This window comes from Aquarana catesbeiana, linkage group LG04, assembly GCF_042186555.1.
Source record: "Aquarana catesbeiana isolate 2022-GZ linkage group LG04, ASM4218655v1, whole genome shotgun sequence".
In the NCBI taxonomy this organism is placed as follows: Eukaryota; Metazoa; Chordata; class Amphibia; order Anura; family Ranidae; genus Aquarana; species Aquarana catesbeiana.
The window spans coordinates 12,504,930-12,518,301 of NC_133327.1; the positions used below are offsets into that span (position 1 = coordinate 12,504,930).

The 13,372-nt window shown below is 42.2% G+C and overlaps 1 protein-coding gene across 1 annotated transcript in view; it reads left to right on the forward strand.

Annotated features, from left to right (window-relative positions):
• The window catches only part of KIF13B (kinesin family member 13B), a 367,935-nt gene that overhangs the window by 302,850 nt on the left and 51,713 nt on the right, over nt 1–13,372 (forward strand). The window contains exons 34-35 of the mRNA XM_073624835.1: nt 353–430; nt 2,881–2,934. Coding sequence (XP_073480936.1) covers nt 353–430; nt 2,881–2,934 — 132 coding nt within the window. The remainder of the gene's footprint in view (nt 1–352; nt 431–2,880; nt 2,935–13,372) is intronic.

Consider the following 13,372-nt stretch of genomic DNA (forward strand, 5'->3'; position numbering starts at 1 on the left):
ATCAAGGAAAGGGGGCAGGGTGGGGAAATTGGGTAAGGAGTAGAGGATGACTTTGAGGTTATGGGAAGAGAGAAGGACAAATGGAGGAGAGGTGGAACATATAGGAGAGATGGGTAGGGCTATGGAAGAAAAAGAGGGAAGAGATATTTAGCAGCTTTTGGCAAGCTATAAAAACTTTTGGGCCAGGCCAGGCACCGTTTTTTGAAAATTCCCATAAAAGCATGCAGATAGATGCATTTCAGGCTAGTACTATGGCAAGTTTAAGTTAATTGTCCATTTGTTCAAATTGCCTTTTAAAAGACAACAGAGTTTATTTTAAACTTTTTTCGCAAATTACTTTTTACCCTTCCAGGAGGTGGCAGTGAAGGAGCAATTATCAGGGAAAGGAAAGCTACATCGAAGGAGTCTAAGTTCACCTAATGTTCACAGAGTAAGTTTTTTTAACTTTTTATTTATTTATTTTTTTATTGCAAACGCCAAAAGCTTTTGATCACACAAATAGAATTAAAAAAAAACGCCTTTTCCCTTTCACAGCATTGTCCATACTAGGCCTGCTTTTGATTATGCAGATGAATGCTGCACAAACTATTCAATCCAAAAATAAAAACTTTTTTTTTTTTTACCTAAAATAAAAATTCGAATGTTAATAGCTAAGCTATAACTACATTGTCCTAAACCGTCTGATCCTATTATTGTGTGTGCTGCTCTCTCTCTGTACAGCCAGGTCTCATATAGGCCTTGACCTCACAGTATATCCATCACTGACATAAAACATTTTCAGTGGCATGGATGGAATAATAATAATTTTAATGCATTCATTATCTTATTATATCAAATCTACATGAAGTAGAGAGATCACGGAAAGCATCAAATTACAGTCCCTGTAAAATAAATGTAGTAAAGACACTTCATTTGGAATGTTATTCTCTTGAAAGCTGCTCTCTGCTTTGCTTCTGTGAAGTTAAAGGATGACATATGGTTTTGCTCTGGCAAAACCAGTCTCTAAGCAGTCATCTAAAAGGGAAGAAATGGGGGAGTACGGGGGTGGGGATGTTATCAGATGGAGGCTGAGCTTCTGCATAGGAGACAAAAGAAAACAGGTTCTGAAGCATATGTGCTTTTCTCCTAAAGTACATGAAAAGGTTTGAAGAAAAATTCCCTCAACGCCTTTCTACCATCTTCAATACAAAGATCTGGGTCTCCCCTTCCAGTAGGTCCATACTTACCATTTCTGATGGCTCTGGCCTCCTACAATGTCTGCAGTCCAACTGGTAAAAATCTAGTGTCAGGCAGTCTGTTCTTGTTCATTAACAGGCCATAGACTTGAAAAACAACTCCCTCTATGCCTCCTCAATACAAGATCCAGGTCCCTCCCGTCCATAATTACCATTTCTGATGGCTCTGGCCTTCTGAAATGTCTGCAGTCCAGCTGGTGGAAATCTAGTGTCAGTCAGCCTGTGCCTGCTTATTAACGCTCCAGAGACTTAAGAATTCCCTCTATGCCTCCCTAGCCTCCTCAATACAAAGATCTGGGTCTCCCATTCCAGCAGGTCCTTACCATTTCTGATGGCTCTGGTCTCCTACAATGTCTGCAGTCCAACTGGGAAAAATCTAGTGTCAGGCAGTCTGTTCTTGTTCATTAACAGGCCATAGACTTGAAAAAAGAACTCCCTCTATGCCTCCTCAATACAAGATCCAGGTCCCTCCCGTTCATACTTGGTTTCTGATGGCTCTGGCCTTCTGCAATGTCTCCAGTCCAGCTGGTGGAAATCTAATGTCAGGCAGCCTGTGCCTGCTCATTAACGCCCCAAAGACTTGCTTATGCCTCCAAAAAAGAATTCCCTCTATGCCTCCCTAGCCTCCTCAATACAAAGATATGGGTCCCCCCTTCCAGCAGGTCCATACTTACCATTTCTGATAGTTCTGGCCTCCTACAATGTCTGCAAACCAGCTGGAAAAAAAATCTGTGTCGGGAAGCCTGTGCTTGTTCATTAATGTGTCATAGACTTGAAAAAAAGAATTCCATCTATGCCTACCTAGCCTCTTCAGTACAAAGATCTGCGTCCCTCCGTCCCCCCACTTCCAGCAGGTCCTTACTTACCCTTTCTGATGGCTCTGGCCTCCTACAATGTCTGCAGCCCAGCTGGTAAAATGGTTTAAACTAAACTGAATCTAACCTGTAAAGGTTTTTAAATTGTCACTTCTGGACAATTTCAGGTACCATCATTTTTTGCGATTTTAGGCTTGACATGTTTACTCGACGCAAACCCCATCTTTTACATTTTACCAAAAAATAAGGTGTAATTTTGTTTGCATTAAAATGTATTTTACTGTATTTGCTTCTGAAAATGTACAATTAATTAATATTTGTGCAAATATTGTGCAACAACAGTTTGCAACTACCACCATTTTATTCTCCAGGGTCTCTGCTTTCAGAAAATGTTGGGGTTTATTTAAGTAATTGCTAGCAAAAAATGCAGATTTTAATGTGTGTAAAAATTAAAAAATTGCTTCAGTAGACAAGTGGTTAGACATGGCCAGATTTACCATTAGGCATTGTAGGTTTGTGCCTATAGGTAGATACAAAGTGGCGACTTTCCCTGTATTGCCCACAGATTTTTTTTTTTTCCAGGGGAGAATGCAGTCACCTAACATACGCTCTGTTTTACATTATTTCATATTATTGCACTTTGTCATACTAGCCTAAGCCCTCTTAGGACCAACAAAGAAAATAAAATGTTCTTTGTAAGAGGTGTTTGTGTGTCAAAGGTTGTGTGTCTACGGGTTCCGATGATGAAAAATCCAGCCTTGCCTTTAAATGAACAGGTTAATGTATTTACAATTTGGCTAAGTGTTTGTGCTTTTTTTTCCTCTTTCCAGCTATCAGGCAGCCGACAGGACCTGGGAGGTCATCAAAGCCTGGCTAATAACAGGGTAAGCGCTTGGAGAAATGGATCTCTTTCCAGAGGTGTATCAGGGGCGTGCAGCAGGGAAAATGACAAAGTCTGTGACTCTGAGTTATGTGAGGCTTTTAAAAGTATACAAATGCCCAAAGGGATATAGTTGAAGTTCTAAGATCATACACTACTTTCGTCGCACTATAGAAGGCTTCATCCCAAAATCATAAATTGTGTACCAAAATGTAAATAGTAGGGACTTTGATTATGCCTCTGATAGTGAAAATCAAGATCAGTAAACCAAATCCATTAAAATTTACATTTTATTACAAAATCTCATATTAAAAATGGCCCAAAAGGGCCTGCAAAGCAATAAAATACCATGCAGTGCAAAGGACTCAAGGGTACAATGAGATCAACAGTTGGTCTACGAATTTTGCTGGATAATCCACTTCAGACATTTTTGAGGCTTGAAGTGTCCTGATATGTGTAGACCGACTATTGACCTCATTGTACTCTCGATTGAGTCCTTGGCACTTTATTGTAATTTATTGCTTTAATGAGAAGTTTCGACCGACTTTCCTGATTTGCTTGTCCGAGAATGGGAACTTAAAGTATTGAAGGAAATGGACCAACCTGGCAGCCAGTGAGGCAATGGACCAACATGAGGCAATGGACCAACCTGTCGGCCGGTGAGGCAATGGACCGACCTGTCAGCCGGTGAGCCAATGGACTGACCTGTCGGCCGGTGAGGCAAAGGACCGACCTGTCGGCCGGTGAGGCAAAAGACCGACCTGTCGGCCGGTGAGGCAAAAGACCGACCTGTCGGCCGGTGAGGCAAAAGACCGACCTGTCGGCCGGTGAGGCAAAGAACCGACCTGTCGGCCGGTGAGGCAATGGACCAACGTGAGGCAATGGATCAACCTGTCGGCCGGTGAGGCAATGGACCGACCTGTCGGCCGGTGAGGCAATGGACCAACCTGGCAGCCAGTGAGGTAATGGACCGACCTGTCGGCCGGTGAGGCAATGGACCGACCTGTCGGCCGGTGAGGCAATGGACCGACCTGTCGGCCGGTGAACCAGTAAACATCTGCAGAGGAATGCGGCTCTGCATTCATTATTACATAATTGTACTGTCTTTAATGCTAGCAGTTTACATGATTTTGACCTGGTATCAGCCTTTTGCAATCCCTGCATAGCAAAGCTTAGACTGGTAGAGGGAAAAACAACATAAGGAGCCTGTAAGTTTTGTAGCAAGGCAAATTAGAGGAGAGAGCAGAGTGACAGAAGGATGAACTCATCAGTGTGCTGCTTTTCCTTTTATTATCCAATCACATGCTCAGGAAGAGACAAGACCCATAAGTGTCACTTAACTGCAACAGGAAAAAAATCAGGTTTCCTGCCCTGCCAGTACAGACCGGACTGTGCTATGTGGCAGAGCTGCTCAAATATCAGGACTGGACGGACATCAATACAAATCCTTTTGGCATGAAAAATGTAACTGTTTAAAAAATTGCTCCCTTGTATGTATTTCATCTGTGTATTCAGTGGTTTGCCTGAAGTTCAGTTTTAATGAATATGGAAGAATGAGACTCCTAATGACAACAGAAGGTGAGCAGCCTCGAACTCGTGTGTAACAGTAACCCCTGCAGAGCACACACACAGGATTTTTTCAGCTTGCTGCCATCCATCCAATACCATATTGTTAGAGTCAGGTGGACTGACCCTTTAATAATTGTGCAGATTCAGTTTGTTCCAAAAATCAATCAGCAGATTGGCTCCGAAAGCAAAAAAAAAAAAGTCAAGCACTTCACAATAAAAGGGAGCATTTTGTCTTTCCCGACTCTCTACTTGAAGTTCCTTCATCGATACTGTTACAGGAAAGGCGGAATTTGTCTCACTATGAAACCATTTATCACTCCGGTGCTGAAGACAGGTAGTCAATCATTCAAATAAAGTCTGCTGCAGGCTGTCTGGAGCTCAGACTATTGTACCATCTCCAGACTTCTCGCCATTCTTCCTACCCTTGGCCACTAGATGGGGCAATGAATGAGCCTCCAGCTGTAGAATGTTCGGTTGGATCGGGACGAAAGGTCTGTTAGGAAGATTTGGGCAGAAATATTTGCAGCTGCGAATAATATGAAACATTTCACCCAGCTTTGTTTGATGTTTTATTTCTTATGATATTTAGAGTCAGCAGATTAGTGCTGCAGTCCACTTTGAAAACCACGTTGTACAAATGACGTTTATGGCCAACTTTATTCAAACTTACTTAGATTGTTTAAATATGAAAGCATCATTATAGCATAATATATACTGTGCGATCAATGGCTTGTGGACACCTATCACGCCTACTGGATGGGCAAAAAGATGTGGATCCCCCTTTCAAATTAAGTTCAGGTGTTTCCAGTGAATACTACATCATACAAAGATATTGGAAACAGTTGTGCTCTTCCAATCTTGCAGTTCTAGTTTGAGGAAGACTTTTTTTTTTTTTTGTTCCAGAATGACTGTGCCCCTCTGGCCAAAGCATGTCTTAATGGATCTGCCTTTGTACAGTTTGCTGAGGAGGACCTGGAGTGACCTGTAAAGAGCCCTGACCTCAACCCCAGTGAACACCTTTAGGATGAATTGAAATGCCAGTTGTGGGCCATGTCTTCTCATCCAACATCAGTACCCGATCCCTTTTGGATGAATTGGAATGCCCATTGTGAGTCAGATCTTATCCAGTGTTGCTACCTGACCTCAACCCTACTGAACACCTTCGGGATGAAATGGAATGCTAGTTGTGAGCCAGGTCTTCGCATCCAGCGTCAGAACTTGACCTCAACCCTACTTGAACACCTTTGGGATGAATCAGAACAATGATTGTGATCCAGGTCTTCACATCCAACATCAGTACCTGTCCTCAAACCTACTTGAACACCTTTGGGATGAATTGGAATTGCATTTGTAAGCCAGGTCTTCTCATCCAACATTAGTACCTGATCTCAGAAATGGGCACAGATTCCCACAGACACCCATAGAAATGCCCAGTAGAGTGGAGACTGTTACAGCTAAAAAGGGGACAACTTTATATTAATGACAATGGATTTGGAATGGGGTGTCCCATTGCAGTTTGGGGTGGAGAAACTGAAGTGGCCTACACAGAGGCCTGACCTCAACCCTGTTGAACTCCTTTGGAATGAATTGAAATGCCCCTTGGTAACCCAGATCTTCTCATCCAACGTCACTACCTGACCTTTACCCTACTTGAACACCTTTTGGGATAAATCAAAATGCCATTTGTGAGCCAGGTCTTCTAATCCAACATCAGCACCTGACCTCACAAATGGGAACATGTTCCCACAGAAATCCTGCCCAGTAGAGTGTAGGCTGTTACAGCTGGAAAGGGGACCACTCCATATTAATGACCGTGAATTTGGAATGGAGTGTCCCATTCCAGTTTGGTGTGGTGGAACTGGATTGTCCTGCACAGAGCCCTGAGCTCAACCCAACAATTGGTGAATTGAACACCAATTGTTAGCCAGATATTCTTATCCAACATCACTACCTGACATCAACCCTACTGAACACCTTTAGGATGAATTAAAACACCATTTGTGAGCCACGTCTTCTCATCCAATGTCCGTACCAGACCTCAACCCTGCTGAACACCTTTGGGATGAATTGGAATGCCAACGATGACTCAGGTCTTCTCATTAACAACATCAGTACCTGACCTTAAACCTACTTGAACACCTTTGGGGTGAATTGGAAGGATAGTTGTGATCCATGTCTTCTCATCCAACATCAGTACCTGTCCTTAACCCTACTTAACACACTTGGGATGAATTGGAATGACATTTGTGGGCCAGGTCTTCTCATGAAACATAAGTACCTGACCTCAACCCTACTTGAAAACCTTTTGGATGAATTGAAACGATGATTGTGAGCCAGGTCTTCTTAACCAATGTCAGTACCTGACTCCCACCCTACTTGAACACCTTTGGGTTGAATTTGAACACCATTTGTGAGCCAGGTTTTCTCATCCAACATCAGCACCTAACCTCACAAATGGGCACAAATTCCCACAGATATCAACAGAAACCCTTCCCAGTAGAGTGAAGGCTGCTACAGCTGGAAAGGGGACCACTCCATATTAATGACCATGGATTTGAATGGGACATTCCATTTCAGTTTAGTGTGGAGGAATTGGAGTGTCCTGCACAGAGCCCTGACCTCAACCATACTGGACACCTTTGGGATGAATTGAATGCCAATTGTTAGCCAGGTCTTCTCATCCAACGTCACTACCTGACCTCAACCCTACTGAAAGAAAAGGTTGTGCCAGAGATTTATAGAGTAGGAGTTGCTGCCCACATCCCTAAATAATGAAATACAAAAAAGATTCCGCTATAGGACTTTGAAAGGCAGAAACTCCTTAGTAATTACCCAGTGTTGAAAATATATTCATATTGTATTTGTAAAGGTAAAATCATGAAATATATAGCATGATAAAATCAAAATTGGATGCATGTACAGCTGCGGTGCAATATCAAAACATTATACAAACGACCACTGGACTGTTGATATGTAGATAAGACAGAGAATTCCCGACGCATTTCAAGTTTGTAATAATGAACCTCTTCTATAGGGGCTAAAAATTGGTACTAGTCACTCAAAGTGCACAAACCTTGTGGATAGATGATATAGCAGTGGCAGGGAGAAAGGGTAGGAGGATGGTATGCAAAAGACCAGACAAGTTACACCAGATCTCAAAAAAGGATATTCCAAGAATGCTTACACCAGGCTTATGGTCTGATGTATAGTCCAAGCTGGCACACAGAAAAGGAGAGAGAGAACCACCAAAAATGATAAAGTTAATATAAGCGATATATAGCTAATTAATGCATATGAATATATACACAAGTGCAAAGGATAAAAATCCATAAAGTATGGATAATATCCAGCTTGTATGAGCTCTTCAGTGTTGTAGCAAACAATTCTAAGAATTACCTCTAGTCTAGTGGAGGTTCACTCGGTCTGCATGGCAGCATGAGACTGAGCTGGGAGTTGTCTGTGTTTAAAAATGTTCCTTGTATCGTTAGCTTGACCCACTTCAGCTATGATTTGGGGAGGGGATATATGCAAACATGAGGGAGTGCCCTCCAAGTCCCTGGCGTGCAGACCCACCTCCCACAAGTATTGTCCCGGCCAATAAAATACTTCAATGGTCAATTAACTAAGTCTAGTGGTACCCAAGAAATTAAGTCTAGGGCTTCCTAGCAAATAAAGTCTAGCCCAATAAAACAAGTCTAAATTCTGCTACACATGCTTAGTGTTTTTTTAAAAGTGGTATAGGGTTAGCGGCAAAAAAAAAGGCTATGGCTAGCCAATGAAAGGTATCTAGGGCCAGCCAATAAAGGACATCTAGGGCCAGCCATTAAAAGTGAACTAGGGCCAGCCATTAAAAGTGAACTAGGGCCAGCCATTAAAAGTGATCTAGGGCCAGCCATTAAAGCCTGGTACACTCTATTGGTAATGTTTCATTCAACCCAGCGGGCGGAACGAAAAACTGAAGCACTCAGGAGGAGCCGCTGTACCAACATGCAATGTTAGTAGAGCGATCTCCCCTGCTGATCTAATGTGTTCTTACAGGGGGATGCTCCACCAGAACACACTGATCAGCAGTCCTTTTCCAGTCATGCCCCTTCAACATAAGCTGGCCAAACGGCCGGCTTCTATCGGACCAGCTGCCCTACACATAGGGTGAATGTCGGCCAATTTCTATTTAACCGGCTGATGCTGCCCAATATTTGGCCCGTGTGTACGGTCCTTAAAAGAAGTCTAGGGCTAGCCAATATACGTGATATAGGGCTAGCCAATGCAAGATGTCTAGGGCTAGCCAATGCAAGACATCTTGGGCTAGCCAATGCAAGTGTGGGGTACCCAAATTTTTTCATACTCAGCTGTTTCTTCTAAAGTTATGCTGTATAAGGTGATCCTGCTTAAGCAACTCCAACAAAACACATTTTGTTTTTCATGCCAACAAAGGAATATTCTCAGCGCCTGCACAGCGGGGTGCCTGATTTAACAACGCACAGCCTAAAAATACATCGCTGGCTGTAGTTACTTTCCTGTTTTATGTCCCTTCTCTTCTCAGCTAATGCTGTCCAAATATCTCCTTGAGTGCAGCAATCTCCTCCTCTCCTCCTTCTCATTATGAGCACATCTCCTCTCAGACCCGCTTTCAAGACTCGGCTCCTTGCAGGAACATTCTGCTCAGAAGAACATGTATTTCTCATCCCAGGGGTGCTTTTCTAAATGGAATTTACTGCATAAATTTTATTATGACAGTAAACCATTCTGTCCTCTAACAAGAGAAGGGAGAGGCTGGCAACGGTCAGGCTTCGCCTAACGTTTCCTCCATTTTAAACCGGCAATTTGTCCTGTCACTGGGAGCGATTAGGAGATTTGTTTGACGTGCCCGATGTGCGCAGTAGCGGCGGGATTGTCCCCAAGGTGAACAGAGCTGTTGGAATGGATAATGTGGTCTGTAAATGAGACACAATGGCAAAAAAAATAGAAGTCTACAGTTTCATGAACTTCTGTGTCGTCTCAGCAGCTGCAGCTCTCCTGGAGTCTAAGTTGGAACAAAACTCAACAATGTGCGTTATTTTAGTTGTCCGGATGTGTTCAAGGGTTTAAAGTGTTTGTAAGCCCTAAGGGCCCATTTACACTTAAGCAATCTGTTGCAGTCCGTTAATTCACATGCATTAACACGCCACAATGAATTAAAAATGCGCATTTAGCTCCGTGCACCACAATGTATAGTGTTGTGGTGCACTGCTGTACATTAGGCTCTACAACCGTGGGTGTCAACTTATGAGCTAAACCAAGAATGAATTTCAATGGAAAGGATAGACTTTATAGGCACTACAGCTATAGATTGTTAAAAAAAATCTTATTCTTTATTTCACACAGACCTTAAAAAACAAAGTTAAAATATGAGTCATGTACAAGATTGTTATAGATATGTGTCCCAGCATCTGTTCATTGGGCCCTTTTTATGCAACTACAGCCCCCTCTAGTCTCCACCTGCTTGACTCCTTTATATACCTTATGACTAATATGTACATATTTGATGACCTAATGGCCTCCTGCATGTTACACCTGTCTATTTACTGGTTTTTCTTTTTTACATTTAAAAATATAGGTGATTTTAGTAAATCTCCTGAAGAAGCGCGTTAGACGCGAAACATGTTGAGCTGGATTTGGAACTGGATCTATCCATCCCAGACTGTGACTTTCTCCAACTTTTGCGTGCCTAAAGCATAATATTGTGTGACCACCAATCTAGATGGTCAGGTACTAGGGGTTGGGTATTTTACCGGTTACTATTGTCTCTTGTACAAGACTCGTATAGTTTAACTTTGTTTTTAACATTTATGTGAAATAAAGAATAAAATGTTTAACATCTATAGTTATAGTGCCTATAAAGTCCATCCTTTCCATACTAATGTGTTCTTGGTTTAATACTTGGACATGGCACAGTTTACTCATTCATGTCCATAGTACCACCCTGTGGTGACATCATTTTTGTTTTTTGTAGGCTTATGAACTAAAGCGGGCCTCAAATGCGGCCTCTGACATCACCTAAGGGCCTGCACGTAATGTTCAATATATCGAATGCTTGAGAGTCCAAGAGTGTGGATAGGATACATTGTTGGCTGGGGATATGCTGCAGAAGACTGTACAAAACCGGGAACATGTTACATGTGACTAGTAGAGATCAATGCTTTTACCCTAATTAATATTCCCACTACAGACTGTCAAGGCCCAAATGCTGCAAGTCACATACTAAAGTGCCACATGTGGCCCTCAGGCCACAGATTGCGCACCAGGGTTCTACAGTATACAGTGAAATCAGGGCAGGTGCATTTCCATTTGATGAATTGCCTAAGAATAAAAATACTAGTTATGGACTCAACCAGACATGGAAAGGGTATGTAAATATACAGCAATCCTGATAGCCAAAGCCAATAAAATCCACCTCATTGTACACAATTATTATTATATATTTTATTTTTTTTAAACGATTTCTAAAAAAACCCTCCATTGTACTACAAAGGATGACCAAGTGCATATTGTTTATAGGTTAAACACAAAGTATTTGATGTTGCAAGGATAAACCCCTATACATATAATGTGATGCCCAAGTAGCAGAAAAAATGTGTCCATTTGAGGATCCTATGTTGATAGATCAAATACAACACCTGCAGAGTGTCTACAGTATATAGAGCCTCGTGTCCATATAGTGATATATAGGTTCATGAACTTTGAAAGTCACCATGGATGCATGAGAGTTTTGTAGTTTGGTCTAGAGGAGGGCCCACTAAATGAGAGGAAAGAATGTGCAGATGTTTAACCACCTCCTTCGCACACTATGGTATGATAATAAAGTCCGTTTCCAGGAAGTCGTTGGTCTTTAGTGTGAACAGTATAGATCACACACACATTGGTTGATGGATAATGAGCAATTGCATATACATTGCATATACACGGGTTGATGGCTAATGAGCAGTAGTGTGATCCAGGGGAGGGTTGTGAGTTCATACGACCTCCCTCACACGTTCTACTAAAAAGCTTGTTCATGCATATATTCTCTGGATGATGGTATGTCAATGATCCTAACGTGAAAACACAGATCGCATATGCAAATCCTATTATAGATCGATGTAGATGCGTGGTCCGGAGGAGGACTCCAACCATAGAAATCTTCTATACCTCTCTCACACGCCTTTGCAAATCGCTACGTATCCATCAGTGGCCCACAGAGTCTCCTGCATGCACTGCAGGTGTCCTCATGTTCTTTAAACATCCACTGAGAGATAGTCAGCCCCCTTGGGACTCAAAGACTGGGCATCACCAAACAAAAACAGTCCTGGGCTTCCATGCTTCCATCTCACTGCTTTTTGAGGATATAGAAAGAGGGAGACCTAGAGGATATCTTTTGTTGTGTTTTGTTTCCATTTAATGAAGGAAACGAGGTTTTGCCTCTAAAATGGTTCCCTAATGGCTACTAGCACCCAGGCTTTTGACAGCTCCATCTGACAGTTCTTCTGAGGTTCCTCTGACAGCTTCCCTTGATCTTATCACCGGCATCTACTGCTTCTCAATGATCCCAGAGGCTCCAGTCGGGACTGACGGCTTCACATTGAGCTAATTCTATGCCTGTTTCACACTGAAGCTTGTGAGTGCATTACCATTGTTTTGTTATTTCTGTTGGTTAATGTATCCCCCCCCATACATTATACAATTTTAAATGCACAGATTCAGTTCTGATTTTTAGCAAGTGAAGCACTGATTTTTAGTTGCTCCGTTTGCTACAAAAAAAAAAAAAGCAATATTCTTGTAATGAAATTTAGTTTTATGTATAAAGACTTTATATACCAAGGCTAAATCTATGTCTGTAGTGCATGTACAAAAGTACAGAATACCATAAATGTTAGATTTTTACTCCAGTAGTTTGAAAATTCTTAAAGTGATTGTAAAGGATCGTTTTTTATTTTTTAAAAATACCTCCACTGTGCAGCTCGTTTTGCACAGAGTGGCCCCGAACATCCTCTTCTGGGGTCCCCCTGGCGGCTCTCACGGCTCCTCCCCGCATCAGATAACCCCCTAGGAGAAGTGCTCTCCCGAGGGGGTTACCTTGTGGGCGCGCTCCCGAGTCCAGCGTTTGCATCCATAGACACGAATGCTGGACTTGGCCCGGCGCCCGCGTCATTGGATTTGATTGACAGCAGTGGGAGCCAATGGCTGCGCTGCTATCAATCTATCCAATCAAGAGCCAGGACCCCGTGGAGAGAAGGACAGCGCGTCCCAGCCGAGGAGATGAAGGGGCTCAGGTAAGTAAAATGGGGGGGGGGCTGGTGGGCCGGTGACTGCCAGGTGTTTTTTCACCTTGATGCATAGGATTCATTAAGGTGAAAAAAAATGAAGGTTTACAACCCCTTTAAATAATGCATTACAATCGAATCCCTTCTTGCCTAAGGGTAAAACAAATCTTAATGCCTAAGTCCAATTTTGCAACTTTGACATGTGTTAGCAAAACTGTACATATCATTGCAACAACTTTGTGCATCCAGGTGGGATTATACCTTGGTTTTTTTTTTTTTTTCCAGGAGAAATTGGGCTTTCATTAGATGGTAAATTGTCATGGATATCTCCGAAATTTTATTTTTTATTTTCAAAGGAAAACTGCCTCAAAATTGTAAAAAAAAACATTATTTTTAAATGTAGCCGTATATTTCTTGCTACTACCATAACCTACCACCAAAGAACAACCCAAATTAAATTCTCCTGCTCTTGACAATTGCTGCGATACCGTGTGTGTGTGTGTTAGTTGTTGTTTATACCCGTAGTACAGCCCAAAAACAATAGTGTGTACTTTGCTGCTTTTTTTTTTTTATCCTACCTAAAACACACTGACG